The 24,999-nt window shown below is 38.8% G+C and overlaps 1 protein-coding gene across 1 annotated transcript in view; it reads left to right on the top strand.

Annotated features, from left to right (window-relative positions):
- Window positions 1–24,999, top strand: part of LOC144061943 (uncharacterized) — a 127,797-nt gene that overhangs the window by 5,617 nt on the left and 97,181 nt on the right. Inside the window, exons 5-11 of the mRNA XM_077582896.1 lie at window positions 6,751–6,874; window positions 8,049–8,324; window positions 8,522–8,602; window positions 9,396–9,515; window positions 10,289–10,351; window positions 15,506–15,550; window positions 17,124–17,168. Of these exons, the coding sequence (XP_077439022.1) occupies window positions 6,751–6,874; window positions 8,049–8,324; window positions 8,522–8,602; window positions 9,396–9,515; window positions 10,289–10,351; window positions 15,506–15,550; window positions 17,124–17,168 (754 nt within the window). The remainder of the gene's footprint in view (window positions 1–6,750; window positions 6,875–8,048; window positions 8,325–8,521; window positions 8,603–9,395; window positions 9,516–10,288; window positions 10,352–15,505; window positions 15,551–17,123; window positions 17,169–24,999) is intronic.

Below are 24,999 nucleotides of genomic sequence, written 5' to 3'. Positions count from 1 at the left end.
AAAAAGCGTTGTGTTCTTGTATTCCTCATCTCCATGCAGCTTAAGGAAATGTTCCTTTAGGTTTGCTAGATTGTAGTTGTGCTGGACTATAATTGGATTTGAATTTGGCATTGCAAATCCTGCAGTTAGGACACTCAACTCTATAACTTATAGAGCACCTTCAAAACCACCACTGTTTTCTAAAGATGGAACCCAGAGGCAAAAGATACAATGAAAACAGTAGAGGCCCCAGAATTGAACCCTGTGGAACACCATGCATTCTGTTATACATGTGAATTCTACACTTCTTCCTACTCCTTTTCAGAACATGTAAATGTTAGGCGTTGTCGATGGTTTTTTTTCTAAGTACTTTTGTTTTTTTCGTTTTATACATGTTCGGAATAGATTCATTTATTCATTCACAAAAAATATATATATTACACATACTCGTCAGACCACTCTCTTTTTTTGCTCAACAATAGGGGCTTTTTCCACCGCCGGAACTTTTGGAGAACTTTTCAATTTACCTTGGTAAAATTCAGTCTGCGTGTTTTTCCACCACCACCAATTTCCGGGGTAACTAAATTCCCCAGGGGGCATCTGAGTACTATCTCATCAGCAGGGTCTTGCTGAGCCAGGCCGGAACTTTGAGGGGGCGGGCTGCACTGACCAAGGCTGATTGGTTGGTCAAATTTGAGGGGGTGTTGTTTTTACATCGGCTGGGCTCACCAAACTCATACATCATCAGACTCATTTGAATTAATTACCAAGAATTTGAATTAATTACCAAGAACTCCACAAGTTGATTACTAAGTACATCACAGCTCAGATAGGCTAAGCAATGTAGCGTGATAGCCAATGATGGTCAAGTGGGGCTTACTATCATTTGAGTCGGGTGTGTGTCTTGACCGCCACCGAATCCCTGAAACGGACTCACTGAACAACTGGGGTTAAATCGAACCCAAGTTAAGAACCACCTGCTACGTTTGTGCAGGGTTGATTTAATTTGAGGCAACCCAGCTAAACTGCACTCAGAGCAATAGTTTCATTTGCCTTTGCTAGTAAGGTCAAATGGCTATTAGATGAGGAATAATTTGAACAGAATTAATATATATTGCATATATTCTACAGATATCCTAAGGGCAAAAAGTGGACTGTGGGGGTGAAGTATGTGCATGTGTAATAAGACAGGAATATTAAAATAACTACATAAATGACACACCGAGGTGCCACTTATGGGGAGACCTTTAAGCCTTGGTCAACTGGTGGGAGCGCTTCGTTACTTCACCATGAATCTGATATGATGATAAATTAGGAGATTGAAGTTTTTGGTTTAATATTCATGGAGGCCTATTGCACTTTTGTGCCATCAGTGCACCCTGTAGAATGTGCATGACTATACATTCAAGCTGACTTGAAACTCGTTACACTCAAGTTCCTTGTGTCCTGTTGGAAGGAGAATATATTGTCGTTCTTCCAGGAAGGCTATGTTATTTTTAGTCTTTTACATGACACACAAGGAGAAGTGACCGCCGCTCTCCTTCGGTTGAGGTGAAAGAATCATTATGCCAGGTGATTTGCGGTATGCTTCCTCCCAGTCCCGTCATTCAGCCGAAAATACATTTACTTCTGCCTCAGCCTCCTGCTCTTTGTCTGTTCGTTGTGTCCAAGAAGATGCTGCTTCTCAATGACACTGCTGACAGTGTCATTGGTTATAGTGGCGAGCCTGTGATCCCGCTCATATCCAATTATCTAAGCACTTTGACACGTGATACTGCATGTCATCTGAAGAGAAAGCAGTACATAGTGTGAGGCCCCTTTGGACCTTCCTTCCCTTGCTTCCTCCTTCTCTCCACAACCACTAAAACATTACTCCCTTAACATCTAGTCCAGATAAGTGCAGTTCCGTGCCTTCCATCTGGTTAATGTTATGCTGGATCCATACCGTGAAACACATCATGGTGCGTAGATCATGACAAGGAGCATTTGTGTGAGGTGACAAATGATGGTACAGTGCTAAGGCTCAATGTCTGTCCTTTATGGCCATGTTTGGCCTTGTCCTCGTTCCATTTTGTTTTAACCTGTGCCACGTTCAAGTATAACTTATGTCAGGATATGCACGATCCACTTTGCATTCAAAATCGTTTTAAACATCATGGTTGGGTATCAAAATATACAATTGTGTAAGGTGTCGTAACCTTCCCTTCTCTTACTGCCAAGCGAAGGTTGGTTTGAGAGTTGGCTTGCAGATTTACACAAAAACTACTAAAACGACATAAACAATGGAGGACTAACATGTATGTGTATTAAAAAAAATGGTGCAAATCCAAATAAAAATAAGGAGAGAGGAATTTAAACTTAAATTCACTGGTTGACTCACAATGGAAACGTTTTCTCTGTACTACAGTGCTTTTATCTATGGAGTACTAACGTCGTGGTCTCTATTTTTGTGCCTAATACAAGAGTAGCAAATAACGGTCTAATTGTGTGCATAGGTGGAGTTTTGGTATTTTCGTAGATGCGTGCCGTTAGAAAGGTACATTGACAACGTTGTTGACGTGAACACAGCCCTTTATTCCCTCACTTGTAGGTGCTTTTCCGCAGTAGAGGTTGTAAAAAAACAAAAACAAAACTTGATGTTCCACGCCCGCCCACGATAGGTGAATTTTTGCAAAGTGGAGGTTGTTAAAAAAAAACAACAAACAAAAACAAATGGGGGTCTGTTCTAAAAATAGCTCACCAGTGATGGGATACTGACTTGCTTAATGCCAACATTTTTTAAACTTATCTTGGTACATGTTTCCTAATTTACTAAACCTCATATATATATTTATTTCAAAATGTAAGACATTGTGTTGAATGAATAAATAAATAATTTTATGGGTGGAATAATCTCTGAAAAAAATAAATACAACTCAAGGTAAATCTAGGAGTTATGGACCCAAATAAAAATCCTCGATAGAGTGAATCCGCAATAAGTGAACCGCAAAGTAGCGAGGTACCACTGACTCTCTGGAGTCCATGTGAAAGATTGAAGTGCACAAAGTACATGTAGAAGGAACTGCAAGCAGACCTCCACGGGTGGATGATGTAAACTTGTCCAGCCGATCACAGATCACCGTTGTGAAGTGCACAATTGGAGACCACGCCCATTCCCCTACGTAAGTGCCGTGGCCAAGGAGAAAAAATATAATACGGAAGATGATGATAATTATAATGCAGTCAGTGAATTGATTTCTACAATGATGCAGAGTTCTATCATACTGTATTTTTGAATAAAATACAATGACATCCACCACGCATATCCTCAGAATGCGTCTGCCTACACTTCGATCAAATTTGCCAAAATTTTGTTACACCACCTGCACCACAATTTAGACCTTTTTCCAGCTGATCTAAGGTTTAATCTACTTTCAGCCACCAAACTGTGAGATGCACCGGGGCATGTAAAAAAAATGTAAAAGATGTACCAGATCGCATGTGCGCTGTCTACGAAAACAGTGCTGCTTATGTCATTTGTTATGATCCAGATAGACAAATAATCACAAATCTGTCATTTAACAAATTGTTTGTTCAAAAATGTATTTTATGCTGTTTGCCTCATGCTATTTCCGCGCCACAAAATAACAAAAAAAGGTAGGGTCCTTTGCTTTTATATGTCGCTTGAGAACCACATCATTGTCTTGTCAACGCTCCAAGATACCTTGGTTTGAGGAATAATCAATAAAATAAGATTCAGCGGCAACTAATTCAGTCTAACGCAGCCAATAATTGTCTATTTATTTATTAAATAGTGTGTAGAAAGTGTATTAAGTCCTACGACACGTCTTAGTTGCAAGGTGTTCCAGATCCTAGGCATTACATTATGTGTAAACAGTAGGTCTCGTTACAGAGCATGTATGTATTTTGAACAGAAAGGTGGTCTTGTCCTAAGCCTTTGTGAAAGCCCTTTTGCTCACATGAATAGTGAATCTAACTTGACAATTCACCTTGTTGAGCCATCTTTGATCCCTCACAGGATCGTGTGTCAACGATAGGGACGTGAGCCAACTGGGGTAACATTTGAGCTTTGATTGTTCCATCTGTTGCAATCTGATTCCATGGGCTCATTTACAACAATCTTCCTGGATAGGATTTCCTGAATGACACCAAAGCTTTTTTAACCGGAATGGGAGCATTGCAGCCACGTTTTGGCCATGATAAAATATGCTCCAATTTGCTCCATGTTGCAAGTTTATCCCAAAATACCCACAACTCATAAAAAATGAATTAGCTGGGATTTTTTAAAGCTCATGAATCAACATAAATATTGACAATACAAACAACATTTGCTGAAAAGGATATTTCTGACTGCTACTTTTCATTCAGTAATACAGCCTGTAAATTCTGCAATTCCATTGTCATATCAACTCTGCAACGAATGAACATCTTGACTGTTATTGCAAGAAAAAATATGTCAGCGTATGCAGTTCATGTTATACTTGAATTTCCATTTGCGAATGTAAATTAGTTGTACATGTCTGGGAAGGAGAAATTGAAAGGAGAATATGTTATGGTAGAGCACGCATGCAATAAATGATGGCCAATATTTTTTTTCCAAGAATAAGGGGAAAAATACTATTTGCAAACCAATCTCCACTGAGGTTTGGTTGAGGCCATTAACCCGCAGATGGTAGTCAACACGAGGTTGTGAACTGTGACCCACCTTGCCCTCTGAGATCATGCGTGCCATACAGTAGACAGGCCGTGTTTTGAAATAGGAGCAGGTTTGGGAAGTTGGTGGGATGTGTTGAGATCTCTGGGTCATTGTAGAGTATCTTCAGTGTGCGTACATCCTTCCCGCAGAATAATCTTAAATAACTAGTACTATTTTAATAACATTTCAGGGGAATTTCCACCTTGTGCTATGCATACCACAGGGGAGAAATTTCCTTGGGGAGAGGATGATAGGGAATATGATCACATCAAGTACCAACCATCGATTTCAGTTAAAAAGAAACTTGACTCATAACTTCATGTATGTTTCATTGAACACACTAGAATGACCAATATGTAATGTTAAAAATAATAAAATGGATTGAGAAAATGTGTTTGTTTGTTTGTTACTCAAATATATTTCAAATTTGAAGCCTGCAAAATATTCCCAAAAAGCTTGAACAGGGTTTATGCCGTTATATCACCTTTCCTTTTAAAAACACTCAATAAACATTTGGGAAGTGTGGACACAGATTGTTGAAGCTTTGTAGGTGGAATTCTTTACCATTCTTGCTTGATGTACAACTTCAGTTGATCAACAGTCAGTTCATATTGCGCCACACAATTTCAATGTGAGACATGTCTGGACTGCTGGCAGGCCGCTGTAGTATTCTTTTACTATGAAGCCATGCTGTTGCAACACATGTAGAATGTGGCTTGGCATCAAGCTGCTGAAATAAGCAGCGACATCGCTAAAAAAAGATGTTACTTGGATGACAGCGTATGTTGCACTAAAAACTTTGCACGACAACAATTTGGATGGCCCTTTTCTTCTTTGGCCCAAAGGCAACGACATCCTTGATTTCCAAAAACAATGTGGACTCGTCAGACCACAGCATACTTTTCCACTTTGCGTTAGTCCATGCCAGATGAGCTTGGGCCAAGAAGTATTTTTCGATTTTGTTTATATATGGCGTAGAGTTTTACCTTGCGCTTGTAGATGTCGCGGCAAATTGTGTTAACTGATAATGTTTTTCTGAAACATTCCTGAGGCCACGTGGCAATATCCTTTACACAATGCTGCATTTTAATGCATTGCCGCCCGAGGGATCGAACGTCTGGGGCATTATTCCGACAAACTGTTGTCACTTTTTGCTAGTCCTTCTAGCAAACAACTTTGCTAGTCTGAGCATTGCCTCTCACAGCAGCATTACATTTGTTTCTTTCTTTTTTTTTTGCATGGTGCTTTAACTGGTCGTATTTATCACTTTAGTCATGTACAATTTACAGCCAACTCTCAGCAAAGAATAGTATAGAGCTCTGAAAGCGTAAACGGAGATGATATATTCAAGTGAAAACAAATTTTCAAGTTTTTAGGAGAAACGCCCAACTAACATATTTAATAACCTTATCGTTGAGTTATTATTTTTTGTCTGATCTTCATTTAGATTGTTTTTGTGCCTTTATTTTTGGGCTGAGAATAAAAGTGTTTTGAAAGGAATACTGGCTGTTATTTTATCACGCAATCTATAAAAGTCAAAAGAGATGTGAGGCTGTGTGTTGAGTGACTGAACAGGCTGTAATTCATGCAAGGGTGATGGCGGTGAGCTGGTGTGGTAGTGCTGATGTAAAAGATGATATTGTTTTTCCTATATTGTACAGCCTCCATCTTCTCCACATATTTGCGCTTTGGCTCGGAATTGTTATTCGACTTTCCAGAGCCGCTGAGGTCAAACACATAAACATGCGTCTTCATTCCATGAGGCGTGTATGAGCCACTAACTGCGGCACATGGTAGCGCAGACAGGTTAAAAGATTGGTTAGTGTGACTTTGGATCAATGGCTATATGTTTTCATTAGCTGAATGTGCCAGGATGGCTCGTGCAAAATTCTTCAACCTAAATGGTATCAAATGTGTCAGCTTTATTTATTCACGAAGGAGAAGCTTTATGGATTGCAGACTTTTGTGTTGGGTTAATCCACTTCTAAGGCATGTCTCTTATTTGAATAATGATATTCTTGTCATGAATGTAACAGTCATATGACTTCTTTGATGTCTTATTTTCATATTTTTAGACAAGTGTTCCCAAATGGATTGCCAAGTGAATTTTCCCTTGTCACCATATTTCGTGTGAGAAGAACTACAAAAAAAGACCGATGGTATCTTTGGCAGATATTCGACCAGGCTGGAGACACTCAGGTGAGACTGCTAACGGTATTCAATCAACATTATGTACATATTGGAACCTCCAAAGTCAAAGTAAAACTGTTGCTGTCATTAAACCTTTTAAAGGGATACTTGACTCATTGAGCCATTTTCAGCAGTAAAAAGTTAATATTTTGTCCAGAATGAATTCGATAACTTCATTATTTTTCTTGTACAATTGATATGTAAAAAATAAATAAATAAATATCCACTCGTTGTCGATTGAAGAGGACATCATCTGTGCTGAGGAAGTAGGGAACGACAAATCATGGCTCACTTGTTTTCTGGGTTTAGTCAGCAAACTAAGCCATGATTGGTCATTACCTACTTCCTCAGCACAGGTGATTTCATCTTCAGTCAACAGCAATTAGATTTTTTTTTTTTTAAAGGTATAAATTGTTCATGAAAAATAATGAAGTTATCACATTCATTCTGGACGAAATATTAACTTTTTACAGCTGAAAATGGCTCAATGAGTCAAGTATCCCTTTAAGATTTTAAGTGTGATGTTGGCATACAGAGATAAGGTCTCAACAAAAGTTAATAAGTCTTGAACTTTATTTACAAAATAGTAACGTGTTGTTATCAACATGATTATCAATAAAACACTCTGCCATAACTTTGGTAATGAATGCCATCATAAATGTCAGGTAGCTAGTAGCTACTTAGCTGTAAAATGTACTGGCAATTGGCTGGTGTTAGCAGTTGGTGTTTACGGGAATGCAAACAACAAGAATTTGCACACAAAAAAGGATGCCATGAATATTTAAAAAAAATACAACAAAGTTCATTATTTTCTACAATTATAACAATATCTTATCTTTGCAGTGTATTCAAATAAATATAGGCTGAAAAGGATTTGCTAAGTGCATTCTATTTTTATTTACATTTTACACAACATCCTAACTTCATTGGAATTAGGGTTTGTATAGTTCCAAAAACCTGAATATTATTTTACTGTTTTTTTTTTATATATAGGTATTTACTGTATATGTGTATAAAAAAATAAGCAAAGGAAAAAGCAAGTTAAGCTTTGGTGTTCCCAGGCGTTCTGAACTCTAACTTCAGTCTTACTCAGAGTTCAACTTTAGAGGTTCCACTGTACTCGAATATATAGGAATATATGAGTATTTTTCATGTTGTTGTGGAACTTCCCTTCTTCTCGCAGGTGTCAGTTGTGGTTGATGGCGGCAAGAAGGCGGTGGAGTTTTCCTCGCAGGGTCTGCCGAAGAACGTGCTCCGCTACACGTTTAAGAGCCGTGACCTACACACCCTTTTTGATCGCCAGTGGCACAAGCTGAGCTTTTCTGTACAGGGCAACATTGTCTCTGTTTACATGGATTGCAAGCTAATAGAAAGGAGGCTAACCGCCGAAAGGGACGGTATCGACCCGAGTGGGCGTACACTCATCACCACCCGAATACAAGATGGACGGCCTGTGGATGTGCGTGGTCCATCTTGATGTTTCCGTTGTTTTCTAGGGATTTCCAAGGTTTTGGTGCAGTCACAATTTCTCTGCACGCTTAACATGTTGTTATACAGTACTCTCAGAAAATCCCTCAGAATTTATAGGTCTTCTTTGGACACAGTGAAAGTTTAAATTAATTTCTTGATACATTAAATGAGTGCTCTTTTCCCTAGGTTGAACTCAAACAAATTATCCTGTACTGTGATCCTTATGTAGTCGATATGGAAACTTGCTGCGAGATACTGGAGTCAAAGGTAAATATTTTCCTGTGTCTGCGTCATAACAACATGCATGCGTCGTTTGTTGTCAAATAAATGGATCAAAAACGGCAATAGTTTTTTCTTCATCATTAGATTCAACATTCATTTAGGCTACAGCTATGTATAGCCTAATGAAAATATTTTATCTCCAGAATCTAAAAATCTATATCGTTAACATTCTCTCATTCACATAATGTAAAGCACATACCAAAACAACACTTGTTTTGATTTATTTATTACACTCTACACCGAGTCATCACAACGGGTAGCAAATCTTAGAAAATTTGAAACGTTCACGGACACAAGAATTTAGTAAAAATTTGGACCATAATTGAACAGACCACATAGGCGGGTACTTGTATTCATAAAAAGAGAGATACTGTACAGTAAGACAAAACATGCCAATTTTCTTTTTGCATGCTGATACTGAAAACACTGTTTTAGCAAACCTGGTTGACTTTTTACAAAAGATCAGGATTTGATGTCATGAAATACAGTACCCATGTGGGACTAAAGGCTAAAATACCAAAGCACGGCCTTAAATCAATGATTACTAATGTTCAATGATTTCCAATGGTTCGGTGGCCTTTGACCTGTACTATTCCATCTCTCTTGTCACACACAGACCTATTACATTTATACACAATTGTGTTTTCTGTCAACGTGACCACATGAATGCAACATTGCTCAACATTGATTCAGGTTATCCTACATATGTCAATTGTGATATACCTGTTATTTCTTTAAAAGCAAGGTCTAAGTGGGTGTCTTCTTTGTATCGATCCAGTGTGAAGCCAAGAAGACATTTAATGGCACCTCCCGAGCCCCAGTTACAGCCCAGCTACCACAGATGCTGTCTCAGCTAGCCACACAGCCAAATGACAGATGTCACTGTCCAGCTGAAAAGGTACAATCAATTTGAAGCAACAAGGGACCTTAATTGAGCACACGTAATGTCTATTGTAACCCTGTCAACAATGATTTAGACCATCCTTTACAAACACCTAATGTCCAGTTAAAGGACATTTATACAGAAAGCCATTCCCCCCCTAGAAGACAAGCAATAGTGGTATACTTATAGTGAACACAGATCCAATGCTGCTTGATTGTTTGAGCGTAGCACATCATGCACTATCCTATGCATTATTAATACTAAACTCTTATTTCAGCTTGCAAATGCAAGGTGTAGATTGAAATGCAATTTAAAACCTGGAAGCATTAGGTCCTTTCTGAGAAGGAGCAGATGGCCAATTCCACACTAAGCCATCATTTTTGGGGTCCTTAAAAAATCCTGTATTTTTTGGGGTCATAAATGCAAATGCTAGTGCACACCTTTGCAAGCTCTATGCAATATTCCCGATCATACAAAATTACAAATATGTCAACAAATAAATTGAATCATTTCTTTAAACAAAACTCTTTTTAGACTGTTCGAATTAAATCTACTTGGGAAAAAAATGTGTCTGGTAAAAAAAATTACATAATCTATGTATTGTTGGCACCGGGCCAAAACCTTGTAGGCCTACCCCCAAAAACGTAGTATATATAGTATAGATTTGTGAAAAAATACAAATTTGACCAAATGGTGATTCATGAGGCCGGCGATAGGCAGTTAGTATTAGTATATAGTATACCCTATATTTATATTTTAATTTATTGTGTTTTTGTTTTTTTGCATAGGGGGATGCTGGTCTTCCTGGTCTAATTGGACTTCCTGGACCAAAAGGGGACGTGGGAGAAAAAGTATGCTCAAATGTGTTACAGTTGCCACCCACATACTCGTGATTTGCCACCTGTGGATTCACATACGCGCAGATTTTTCTTCAATTAAAACATATAGATATCGATTTTTTCCGCATTACCCCCCATTTCTCATGAAAAATGTATATTGAATTTTTATCAGTGTTTTTTGAAGATTTTTGTCTGGGGGGTTGAATGAATTCATTTAATTTCCCCAAAGCATTTCAGTGGGCATCAAATATATGCAGATTTTCCCTATCCTATTCACGGCGCAGCCCGGTCAGGATCCCTATCAAGGTTAGCCATTCTTTTTTATGTCTGTCTCAGGAATGGTCTTCGCCCATGAAGCCCTATTTTTGGTTCAGTGTGTGGCATATGGTATTTGTTGAAACCATGATCCCAGACTGTTCCAGTTTGGCTTTCAGGTCTTTGGATGTTTGACGTGGGTTTTTTTCCACCATTCGCACCAACTGTTTTTCTGATTTCTGTCATCAATTTATCTCTTCCCCCCACGTCCGTGAAGGTTCTTGACAGTTCCATGCTTGTCAAACGTCTTCATAACATTAAGCACTGCTGAAACGGGGCTACCAAAATCTTTGGAGATGGGTGTATACCCTCGCACTTTTGATGTCCTCAGACAGCTCCCTTGCTTTTACGATTTTGACAAAGGAAAAGGAGATAACAAGTTGCTTTTTAAAACATCAAAGTCCTCATTCATGAGTTAACTCATGTCAATTTGGCACAGATAATTTAGAACAGGGAAATCTAATTTGTGATTTACCGAAATTGAGTCACAATGTGTTTCGATACTGATTTATAGAAAAAGGTGCCAATACTAGTGGCAGAGCACCTTTTAAGTTTTCAATTTTTTCTGCCCATTGTTTATTGTTTTAAATTGTTTTTTAATCATTTGGTCTTTCGGATAAAACATGTTCTCTATAAAAAAATAAAATGATTTACTTGATTCATTTTTTTCAGAAGATATTCAATATTATGTACTTCTTGGGCGCCGATAATGGTGAGCAGGACTGTATTACTGCATGTAGTCAATATGAGAGATGTGAAATTTTAGCGGAAAAATAAATTTGTATGAAAAATTGCAATATTCAGTCTTTAAATATACAAAATCTAACATCTAAGGGATGATGTGAGGAGAAATCATCATGATGATCATCATCATCTTGAGAAGTCTTATGCACTTGTCCCATAAATATTGTGATTGGCATTAGTCCCGAAGAGAACAAACCTGTTACCATGACAGCCTAATAGCCAAATGATCATTGCACTGAAAATAGTGGCTTTTTGCTAGACAGAAAAAACAGAAATCCCTTTAAGAAAGACAGGCAAATAACCTAAATTAGATGAAAGCCCTTTTGTAGCTGCCAGGCCAAGTATGGCAAAAGCAAGAGTGGGAAAATAAGTCATTGGGAGGAACTTTAATGTGTGTCTGATTAGAGCAAATTACTTTAAGTGTCAATTCCCTACAGGAAAGCACTTTTTTTGTTTGTTTGGTGATGGTACTTTGAGGTTGAAATGGCATTGAAGGTTTTTCTCTTTCAAAGATGAGATCGATCTTGCGGCCAACTCTGCGGTGTGTCGTTATGTTCAGCGTCAACTTGGTTTTAAGTTACGTTTCCCGTGTTGTTGCTATGCGTTGACATGCCGATCGAAAGTTAACATGCCACCTTCAGCTGCTGTGATGGCTCACTTGCAGTTGACCCCCAGATACAGGAAACCTGAATATTTAAGATTGGTCTTTTATTGTGGGAAGCCTGAGGTACGGCTTGTGCAATAATAATGCTGTCTAATCAGCGCCTTGATATGAGAGGTAGATGGATCAAAGGAGAAGTGCTCACTCACTAACACCGATAGACAGATTTGTAGGGTTTATATGGTGATGATTTAAAAAAAACTAATTGGGAAGGTTATGGAAATTGAAAATGCATTGTCTAACTCTTGGAGTTCAATCTCGTGAAAAATTGAAGCAAATAAAAAGTATTGTGCTTATATATTTTTTATCAGTATTTACTTAAAGGAAATAATACAAACTGCACTCCATCTAAAATGCAGCACAGCAGCCACAATGGCCTGAATTATCATTACATCCTCAAAGATAACCATTGTATTGAAGTAGGTGCGATTTTATACTCAAGACGGAATTCAGCATGCCTCTCACAAGCACAGGCCGTTTATTTATTTATTTATTTTCCCATTACCGCTCCAGACTATGTTTTGATACTCTTGAGGTGCTGGCCTCCATTGTTAACACCTGAAATGTAATTTCCAGTTTTCAACCAATCAATACCTGGCACCATTTGTTTACTCGCTGAACGCCAAAATTCATAACAAATCCTATTACCATCTTGAACACGAAATCAATGACGTTAAGGAAAACCATTATTGAAGCCTGCACATACCCACTCCAGTCTGAAGGTGGCAAACAGGCTTTTGTTGGCTGATAACATACTGTGCAATTCACTCCAGCATTGGCGGTGCCTTTCAGATGTAGGCCTTTGCTCAGCACTACATAACACCCCCACTCCTCACTTCTCGCCACACAATAGCCAAAAACATTTGGATATCTAGGAAGTTTTCTCAGCAAAGTTTACCTTGAAAATGAATTTCTAATCAAGTCCAACAATTGCCCTTTCCTGGCTTCATGTAATGAATCCCACTCGACTTTTATTGAACCAATCATTGGCCAGAAAAATGCTGACATATCCTATGCCTTCCAGCTGGCTTTGTTTATTGAATCTGAAATCTGATTCGTTCAGTTTGTTAAACGTACATTTTTTTGTGTGCCTTGTTTCAATTGTTCTTTTTGGCATCGACCAGTAGTACTGAGTCTGTGGGCGTTGGACATAGATTGGATCAAAAATAAATAGATAGATGAATAAATAAATAGATGAAATACTGTAATAGTAATAATGACAACCCACAAATGACTATAAACTGCGCAGCCAAGACACACGCTATGAAATGAAAACAAAATACAAACGTTGGAAATAAATATAAAATTTCATGCAAGTTTAAAATGCAGATCAGTGCTTTTGATAATGTTTAGGTCAGCAGAGAAGGCTTTGAAGGCCCTCATTGCACGCCACTTCACTCCAGTACCTGTATATATTGTATGCTCGTTTTAGCGTGTTTGTTTAGATTCACACTGTTCCAATGATCTAAATAGGTGAGAAGTTGATATTTGTAGCAATATATAAATGAATACGGATGTACAGTTCTGCCTCCCAGTCAAAAGGACCAATCTTGGATTGTGCCTTTCTGTGTTTAGTTTGGATGTTCTTGCAAATCTTGCGTGGGTGTTTTCCAAATACTCTGACAGTCATGATATTGTTTTTTTTTTTTGTGAGCTAGTAGAAAAGAGTCGTTTTTTTGACACATTACGCTGTGACAAAAATGATCCTAACAGCGCTTTTCCCCCCACAGCGTGTTATTTTCAGTGCACCCCTAATTAAGACGATTTTTTTCACACTGTTCCCAAAATTCCCCAGAGAGATGCAGTGTTCTTTAATCTCCGCTGCACACTTTTAGAAGTGTACGTTCATAATACATAAAAAGAGGCTAACAATGTCATGAAGCAAACGTTAATGAGGTGAACTTGTGAGGCTTTCAATTATTGTTGCAGATTCCCTTTCTGTGTAAGGATGTATAAAACGTACATATGAGCAATTTCGCAAGACTTTGTAAAGATTAATCAAAGACATTGGGGCAATTTAGAGCATTTGAAAGGTACATAATGAGAAGTGTGGCACAGTAATTGTGACCTACACAGTAGACTTCTTGCGAAAGTGTGTTGGGGATTACTTTGGCTATGTTACTCTAACAGTGAGTACTATCCTGCATTACAGTGAGAGTTTGATGGAGGATTCTAATACACTGCAAAAGGATTAAACCGCAATGATTAATCCAAAATCCCCCAGGAAATTAAACAGATAAGTAGTGGGTTATAAGAATGGAGCTTACTTGAATGGAAATCCATTTTCCATGGCCTCGCACATAAACCCTGGTATTACTAGATTTACAGCTCCTGTATGTGCACACAAAAGATGGGAGGAAAAAAACCAAGGCATAATAGTGAAATTAAAACTTCCTCTTCAACAATTACCTTTGTGTACAGCTTTTCAGCCCTACGACTACTAATGTTGTCAAATTAAATTGACTGTGTTTTCCTGATAGAGGGTATTGGCCTCCACTAGACAAATAGAAGGCTAATCTTTTTCTGAGGTGAATCTAATTACTTTTACTAGAGCTGATGATGTGTGTGTGATGGTAGATGACATTGCCACAACACATACCGCCACCAAAGCAGACATTACATCTCTATGCTGACGTTAACAGCAGAAAGTGAAACTTAGTAGTTGGAGGTGAGAAAAATAATCGGTGTCTGCAAAAGCAAGCAAGCTAGCATTGCATTAAGTGTAAAAGTTACACTATGGATCATATCATCAATATTGGGGATGTTCGATACCACTTATTTTCAGGACGATACCAGCGTGAGCACTGAATTCTTGAGTAGTCACCGATACCAAGTGCCGATACCACTAGTACTTTTGATACATGAAATTAAAAAAGACCTATATATCCCAATATACCATTTTCTATATATCCCAATATACCATTTGTATTAGTGTTTCCTTAACTGCATAAAATTAATTGCAATTTTCTATTCTTGTAACCTCTAATTTTTACTTTGTGATTGTAAAACAGCCACAATTGGGCCCGAGAGGTTTAAATAAGGCCGTGTGTCAGCCCGATACGGATACCTGGTATCGTTGCCCATCCCTAATAAGTAATGCACATTTGACACAGAAGTTATAAGAAATCTCTTCAACAAAGTTACTGAGTTCTATTTGAGGTGATTTTTAGCTTCTTGACAAAACTATGCTATTTTCTTTTGCCCTTTTTTTGTTATATTACTTGTTTATCTACCTCCAGCATCTCTCTCGTAACATGTTTCCTTTTCTTTACTCTCCAGTCTTGTCCCTTGTTGCCCAAAGATACGATAATACTCTTTTGTAATCTGGGAAGTAGTTTCCAGACGTCAAACTGCTGAACAACTGAGAAGTCACAAATGATCTAAAAAGCATTAAATGAATGACTTCAGAACGCCAAATCTAACTGTTCTTTGGTTTTCTGTTACAGGGAGACCCAGCGGAGGCCTGCAGTCCAGGAAGCCAAGGTCAGAAGGTAGGTACAATAAACTATGCCCGTTTACTTTCAACATAGAGTAGTAAGCATCCTATAGAGTAGATTCTGTTACTTTTCTAGTGTGAGATCATTCATGGCAGCACTTCAAACTCAGGTTTGAGACTATATTTGTATATCGTCGCTGTCCTGTGAAAAACACTTCTGTCCATTTTTGTAATTTTAATGTTCATGAAAAGAAACTGAATGCAGACATCCCCAAAACGTAAAAATAATCAAATAAAAAATGGACATAAGCGTTTTTCACAGGAAAGTGTATAAATGTTAAATTCAGAGGTTTTTATGTGTGTACTTATGTTTGTTAGAAAGTGTATCAATTGTGAAATCAATTGCTGCAATAGAAATACACGGCTTCCCTCAAAAGACTTGCTAATTTTGGTGGTTATGGACTGAATGGGAACATGATTCGACCTGGGAAAATATTTTCCAACAGGGGTGACGGATGACGGGAAACATGCGGCAAATCCTTTTCGTCGAAGGGGGTGTCAAGGAAGTCTGGCGGGGCGCCAGGCCTAAAAAGCACTGGGGGAAACCCTGGAAATGCTTGAAATTACTTCTAGACTCAGGAACTGTCTTAGTCCTCGATCTATATCATAGGCAGATTATTTTATGACAGCTTGTTTTTGTGGGTTTTCTTGGAGTTTAAAATACAATATATTCATGTTTTGTTAATTGATGACAACATTTTCGATTGTGTGAATTATGAATGGTTGTGTGTTGATACATGCCTTGCAAGTGACCATCCAGGTTGTGGCCTGCCTCTCGTCCAAAGTCAGCTAAGATGCATGCAGACACAATTCCAAGTCAGGAGACTTTTTTGTCATTATCGAGTCATTGTATATCTTATGAGCTGTATATGTAACATTTCAAAAATAATTTCATTTAGTCTACAGTATTTATAGCTATAGTTTTTTTTCTCCTGCAAGGACTGAATGATATTGCATTTTCCCCGGCTTCATTGAAAGCCACATTGTAAAAGTTGTGCAGCAGATACTTTTATCATAACAGTAAATGTAGTTTTGTCCTTGGATGCAACAGGCAGACTTTTTATAAGCCCACCATTTGGCCATGAAGTTATAAAACTCCATAGGTTACATCAATATCACCATCAAGAAGTTTCATGACATTTCACCCGTAGCTCAGAAATGAAAACTGAAGAGAATATTTGGTCTCTTGAGCTTGTACTTTTGCACCAATATGGCTGTGGTGAGAGCATGTTTTTTTTAAATTTTAAAGAGTTTGCTCGGTGAAATTTATTTGTTGTAGCACTGCTTTGTTTTCCACCACTGCACAGAATTTATGTGCTTGGGAGACCGTTTTGCTCTGATCTTTCAATTAGGAAGTCACAATACAATGAATATAATCCCAGCAACATGCGTCTAAATTGGGATTGGTTGCTGATTGGTTTTGTTTGCTTCAAGCTATTGCACAGTTGCAGTTTTATATTTAGACTAGTTTACTCCATAATTAACAGGAAGTTGTATAATATAATGAAATGACAGAGCAAGGACTGAACTGCAAACTTTTCAAGGGCCTTTTAACTTTCACACTACAGGGAGAAGATGGTTCAGAAGGACAGAAGGGGGTCGATGGAGAAAAGGTAAGTGCCACTATCTCCAGCTGACATATATATTCCATGCATAGCGTATCGACCAGATCCAGCATCATCAGAGAATCAATTCTTATAGGCTTGTCATTTTCTGTGGGCTTCCCTGGAGCACGAGGAGCACAACATAATTTACTGTGTGTCTGTTTTCTTGGTCCTGCCATATTTGAGGTAGATCTAAGTGTGCTCTAGCCCTCTGTGTCCTTCTGCAGTCAAACTAATTGATATGTGCGCTGCCATGGGCTTGGCATACTAATGGGCTAAACTAATTTCTCAAATTACTGTATGCCTCTTCTATGTCACTTCAGGTTAAACTTTATAGCATGCTCGCAAATTGAACTGCGGTGATTCGACTAATGTGTCTACTGTAAGCCATATGGCTGGTACAGTACGTGCAGCAGCAAATGCCAGTAAATAGGATTGTTTAAGATGCATGTAAGTTCATGACAGTGGTTCTTAACCTGGGTTTGATTGAGCAAAAAAAAAAAGAGAAGGTTGTCGGACGAATATATGCAATATGAATTCACATGTACATATAACGGAACGTAAGGTATTCCACAGGGTTCACTTCTGGGGCCGCTGCTGTTTTCATTGTATCTGCTTCCCCTGGGTTCCATTTTAAGAAAACAGCGGTGATTGTTTTAAAGCACTCTAAAAGTATAGAGTTTAATGATGGGAGTCAGCGTCCTAACTGCATGATTTGCCAATGCCAAGTTGAACAAGGAACACTTCCTTAAGGGGGAGAGTTAACACTCTGAATTAAAGGCTATTATCCTTGTTTCTTTTGTTCACCAGTAAACACCATAACTATATACTGATTTTGACCCCCCCCCCCAAAAAAAAAAAACTCACTTTTTACAGTATTTGTCAATAAGGAAGGGTACGGCGAATGCATATAGAGAACCGGTGGGGTTCAGTGCCTTCCAACAATTTTAAGAACCGCTGGTTTATGAATCAGGTCATTTAAAACTTTGCGGAAGTTGTTTTAGCCTAGATCAGGTGAGAGCAACTTATATTTTAGTACAGATTAGCATTTTTAATGATAAACTGTTAGTTTGCCCACTGAGGTACGATAAAGATGAAAGCTGTGCAGATGGTCACTTTATTGTGGGTTGGCTAGCACACTCAAGGTCATCAAAACATCTCCCTATTGAGAAGAGAAACATTTATCACAGAAATTCTCCTCAGTATGGTTAGTGAAGAAATGCACTAAATAGGATTAAAAAAAAAGAAGTGTTATGGCAAGGTAAAGGTCGTCTCTACCTTGAGAAGCTGCCATGGAAACAAGAATTTACCTATTCTTTGTATGAATCGCACACATCATCATTCAGCCATTGCCAAATGACTCTCTTTGCTCCAATTCGTTTTGTGACGTGTTTATGTTACATTGCTGCTGTCCAGCGAGCTTAAGTTGAAGCAAATAAAAGCAGACAAATTATGCTTGTGCAGTAATGTATGTAAAATGCAGGTTGAGGGACAAATGGCAAACAACAAAAGCTTAATTGGCAGGTTACAATCGTGAGTTGAAACACCAACACCACTCCAGCGTGCCACCCTTTCTACCAACCGCCCCACATTGCTCACTTTGTTCAAGAGTCTGTAGCTACTGGCAACTCAAAATGCATTTGCACATGAATGTCATTATCAAGTTTACTGAGGAGACCACCTAACTGGATATAAACTCACTCGGTTCCAAAAGCAGCACACTCAATTGCAGTCATTATCCTGCAAAATACAATTGAGAACAGGTGACCTTTTTAAATCACGTTGTGTCTTCATTCCTCACCTCTAGGGATTGTTAATTTTATAATTTTTTTTAAAAAGGAGAGAGCGGATATGAGGATCTCTTTGGGTTTCTTCTTTGGGCTGCAAGTGAGTTCTAGCTGACGGGACGTGAGCGGCACATAAACTGGAAATAGCAAGGAGATGACGTTGCAATTTGTCTTTCGTGTTTCAATACTGAGGTTGAGAGGCAGTTTACACGACATCATTTTTAGATGGAAACAAATTAAAAACTGTCCTTTTTGATGTTGTTTTAATGACAACTGAGGCTGGAAACAAACTTTTGAAAATAGGTGTCATCTATATATGCTGAAAATAGTGGTCCGTGAAAATGTACTTTTCAGTTTGGCTGATTGCGTAGGTTTTCTCTGGGTACTGCGGTTTCCCTCCATATCCAAACACACACTTCTTGGATTACCATATTTTTCGGAATATAAATTACTCAGCAGTATAAATTACACCAGTCAAAAAATGTGTCACAAAGAAGAAAAAAACATATGAATTACTTCGAAGTATAAGTTACATATTTAGGGGAAATGTATTTTACAAAAAACGATGTTTTTAGTTTAAAATGGCTTCCCTTAATCCTAGTTGTGGCGTAACGAAGTCGCTTGCAATAAGACACCCATTAGTTGCCATGACTACTTTTTCTTCTTCTTTTTCAATTTCTTCTTAATACTTTATTTTGCTGGTTGGCAAATACTTTTGGTTGACACCACCTTCTTTTAGCATGCTAAAAAAAAGTTGCAATGCATGACTTTTTGTCTTCATCATTTTCTTTTTTCTACTTTTTCTTTCACTTTTACATCTTCTGCTTTCTTTTGCAAATACTTACTGACAAATACTATTTGGCAAATACTTTTGCACCTATTTGCCAAAGCCAACACGATTAGGGATGGAGATTTTAAGTGTCAGTTTGAGCTCTAATATTTATATATACAAGTCACTCCTGATTATAAGGACCAGCTGAAATATATAAAAAAAAGTATGATTTATAGTCCGAAAAGTACGGTAATTGAAGACTTAAGTCAGGGGTATCTCTCATGTGTTCCTTGGGGGCACCACGTTGGTGACCCCTGCTTGATGTTGTCCATAGGTGTGAATGTGATTGCCAAGTGGTTGTGTCTTTATAGTATGGCCCCACACTTGACTGACAACCAGTCTAGGTGAACTAGGTGTAGCCAATTTCTTACATGAAACTGTAATGAGGACAAGCGATATATTCAATCACATGGGAAAGAATGTGTCCAAACTTTTGACTACTGGATATTCATTTTGTGGTAACAGGTCTTCACAAAGATATTGATGTTCTTTTTTGACTTTTTTGGTCCTTTGACTTTTTGACACTCTTTTATTAATGTAATGCTGAGCACCACATCCTCCTGAGAGATAATTTTCATTTATTTATTTCATTTAGCTACATGAGAATGTCAGAATTTTTGGAGAGTAGTTCTTCTGCAAATAATGTTTAATGTAGCTCTGTATTTCATTACATTGTGCAGGTGTCCAGTAAGTGTATATTAATGCCACACTCCTTGATATAACCAAATTTCTGGCCTCCTGATTAAATTAGTCACATCCTTTTGTGGGGTATTAATCTCACTCTTTGGCAGAAGATTGTATTTATGCATTCAACAGTTGATAGTCAGTCTGAACAGTGCTTGCTGCCTGCAGGAACATATAGCATTGTTTATGAATGTTTCACGATTGATGTGATTCTCCTCAACCTTTCCTGTTACTGTATTGAGATGAATATAAAGGCATGCCACAAGAGGAAATTATGTATGTTACATAACCTTAAATATATATATAGCCAGCCTATATATATATATATATATATATATTCCAGGCTCACGTACACTAAATGATCTGACTTAACCTATTTAACATCATGATCATCTACTATCTGCCTAATCTGTCCCTTACTGTGATGAGCTCATATTCCTTTTGAAAGCTTAAGTGTTATTTAAGGCTCAGGTAGACATCTGAGAAGCGACAATCTTATGCATGACCATGTGATCTGGGATCATTTTCACAGATACGCATCCTATGGAAGAGAGCGGGAATGTATTGCATGTAATCCAGCAACTGCTTCCATTTGTACGTACACGATGTTGGACGGAAGTGTCGACGCAATTGATACTTTGACCGTGATATCCTTACACAATAGCACTTTACGTTTAGATCCCTGTAGTAAACTATTGCCATTCATGGAGAGTAATAGACATGCTAATAAGAAATTGTTTTCAGCACTCAGTGTGATTGGTTTCACAGCGGGAGAGCGTGTGTGATGGTGTATCGCTGAGCAAATGGAAAGTCACAAAAGGCATTTCCTGCTGCAACATCTCTGGCATTTGTGTGTCGGCACTCAAGGTATCTATGTTGCCTAGAGATCTTATTGCACTGTGCTTCAACGGGCCTGTCCTTTTGCGGGAACAATATTTCTCTACTGTAATGCTGGAAAGACATAAAACACCTCCTACTTTAAGTCAGCCTGTTTCCCAACAGGCACAGCTCGGTTTGTTGATGATTAAAATGTATACAGTTGGAGAGACTTGCAATTATCCCCCAGCTCATCAGACGGGGCACCAACCCCGAGCTGGTCCAGTTAGTAAAAGGTATAAGTAAACATAATTAGGCTGCATTTGTGCACCCCTGCTTGTGTGGCTTTAGTTGTCCCGGGCTGGGGAGTTACCAGATTGTCTTGCAGCCCCACTGCTACAGGAGTAACGAGACACAGTGGTGTTTGTAATTAGCAGGCGAGTGTACACACAGCTCCCCATAGTGTTCTGACCTTGTGCTGCAGCACAGTCACACAGACAGCACCACTCACTACCTCCTCCTTGCCTTCATCCCGCCATGTACAGACAGCAAAAGCCCACAGCTTGCAACAAAGGATAACAATGCAGCAAAGCCCCTCGTGTCATTGTGCACCTGAAATGCTTTGGTGGTCTCTCAACGCGGGGATGGGGGGGTGGGTGGGTTGGGGGGGGGGTTGACATGCAAGCCGGGGTTCTGCAAAAGATGGCAAGTGTCGCGTAGAGAATAATTAGCTTAAGGATTTTTTTTCCTCCATGGTTGATAAATTTTTTTTAGAAAATTAAAATTTTTACACATTCTCTTTTGCTGTGCAGTTCAGAGTCACAAATGCTGTGTGGATCAACTTATTGTTGCGGTACCTCCATTTGGCCATTTATTCAAACAATGCCTCAGGCAAACTGACACTCGACAATCCATATCGCGCTCAATCAAGCTTGACGCATAATGTCGGTATCGTGCTCAAGCATACTGTGCTTCCCTGGCCCTCGCACATTTGGAAGAGATGCAATTGGGCACGGTATACTTGCTCGTACAGGTCGAATGCTGTGTCATATAAAGTAATAAAATACCTAAAGTAGGGTGACCGGATTTTTATTAACCGATGGTTAAATATACAATAAATTCCACCAAATTTAATTGCTGGTCAATCTTCGTAAACGGGAGAGGGTTGGGGGGAATTGCTAATGCTAAATGCTATCTTGGCTAAACTATGCAATGCACTCAATTTTATCTAACCTTTTTTGCTGTGTCCCGACAGCTATTAGAAGCTGGCTGTGCCGTTCATCTTGCGCCAGCCACGCATTATTATATTATTGGAAATATACAGCAAGTAGGGGTGGATGATATGGCCTAAAAATTATATCACGATATTTCAAAGAAATTTGCGGTGATGATATTTTTGACGATATTGGTAATAATTACTGAACAATAGATCTGTGATTGATGCTTTGGAATAAAATAACTTTCATTGCAGCACAATATTTAAGCCACTTTTTTACCACAATTGTAAACAAAGTACAAATATAATAACCGTAATGGTATGAAATGGAAATAAAAACAGGCCAGGTAGTGTTTACCCTGCGAGGTTTAATTGTAACATAACTGCTTAAAGCACATGAAGCATATTTACTTAGCAAATATAAAGAAAACACAAAGCTTCAGAAGTTAGTGGCAAATTGCATGAGTCAAGTCTAACCTGTGTGGTTGATTCTCGTGTTGTAAAGGCAAAAAAAAAAAAGATACGATAGCAGCCAGTCTGTGGCGTCATGCTCTGTACATCGCAGGCATGTTTATTGTTGAAAAATGTTTTCCCCTGCGATTGTTTAGGCAGTGGTTATTTTGCCGTAACCGGCAACCCTCCTGTGAACGTTATTTTGCCGTGAATGCCTCTGATCGGACAATAAGAGGAGCGAGAAAATGCCATGATTGCTTGTAGAAATTACTGTCGGGTATGAATAACGCAAATGAGCATGTTTACGCCGTCTCGTCGAGAGTACGTTAGCTTTGCGGCCGGTTAGCATAACAAAGTCACGTCAACTATGAGGAGAGTTACCGGTCATGTTAAAATAACCATCACGGATTGTTTATTTTTACTTTTTTCATAAGGAGTGCGTCTAATCAAGAGTGCTCCAGTAATTAACTTTTGTTCACGCCAAACAACACAAGCTATTTCCATGTCCTCCTCGCGTGTCTTTAGCCTGCGCGTCCTCTCAACTTTAACGGCAACAGTTGTCCTGCACAATTTGCAAACGATTGTATTTTTTGCATCATATCTGACCTCTTGTAACTAAATAGCCTCCATACGTCAAAGGTAGCTCACTCCCACTACTTTGCCGACAGAACTGACTGTAGCTCACAGCCTCACACGCTCCGACATTGTTTTTATGCATCAGCGAGCGACGTGTGTACGTCCAAATAGACACGAAGACGTATGATGTTACGCATTAGTTCATCACGTCAATTTTGCGAGATTTCAGATTTTTATCACCCCCCAAAATACACCGGTAATATTGTAGAAGGTGTGATATGGAACACCCCTAACAGCGAGTGGCAACTACAGTGGCTACATTTCCCATGATTCTTAGATGCAAAAGCAGGAAGTAGCTCTATTTCCGGTCAATGCCTATTGCCTGCTGCTACTGATGAAGATATGAATGACAACACAAACGTGAATTTGGAAGTAAATAGGAATGAATAATTAAAACAGTTAAATTCCCTTGTCATGGTTTATCATATGAATCGATATGAGAACTGTGTGACTGACATAGACATAGCAAAAAAACGGGTCAGGTGCTGCGTAATATTAGGACAAAAAAATGAGGTTGGCGAAATTCGCGGGACAGGAAAAACGAGAGGTCTGGTCATCCAAACTTGAAGACACTTGATGATGCGCGAGTGTGGCAAGTCGTGACTGGAAAGGAAGCTGTGCTTCAGCAGACACAAGGCAAATGGCCAAATCTAAGTGTCCCCTTATTTGCAGAGCTGAGCAACTGTAAATTTTGTTCGGTCCGTCATCGTTAGTCGGTCATTATTTCAAGCTGAATCAAGGTGTAATCATGATTGTGTCACTCCGTCATCTTTATTTTAACCGTGTTTACGTAATCAATAAGGTATAGTTTGTCAGTGCTATTTTAGGGCCGTCAAATGACGTAAAATACATGAACTGAGAGTTAAACCGATGCTTGCATAGTCAACAGTGAAACAGGAGACAGTCGGTGACGGATTGGTAGGTCGGTCAGTACTGACCCTGTTCGTGACGAAAACCCACTTTCATCAGTGTATAGTCTGTCAGTTTTTTAAGTTTCCCATCATTCGTCAGCAAAATGGGCGTCCATCAGTGACGGACTGACGGACCTTCTGTCAGTATTGACGGAATGCCCACCTCTGCTTATAAAGAGGGTTTTTTTCAAATATTGCAGTAATCTCTTCCATTTGATAAAGGGTAGGATATTAAAATGTCAGAAAAATAATAAAAACACCTACTTGTGCCACAGCGAATGAGTAGTAAAACAATTATAAGTGCATACGTGACATTCAGATTGTTTGTTAGCTGGGCAACGCGGTGGATGAGTGGCGAGGATGTGGGTCTAAAACTGGGCTCCAGGCTTATATGTTCTTTAGGATCAAGGCTGAACCGCTCACCTAAAGGGAGCTTGGGTTAGGTTCCAACTTGCCCCCAACTAGTCGTGGTAGAGAAATTAGATGGATGGATATTTGTTAGCTG

The sequence above is a fragment of the Vanacampus margaritifer genome, chromosome 12, assembly GCF_051991255.1.
Source record: "Vanacampus margaritifer isolate UIUO_Vmar chromosome 12, RoL_Vmar_1.0, whole genome shotgun sequence".
Lineage (NCBI taxonomy): Eukaryota > Metazoa > Chordata > Actinopteri > Syngnathiformes > Syngnathidae > Vanacampus > Vanacampus margaritifer.
This window is presented reverse-complemented; position numbering and strand designations above follow the sequence as displayed.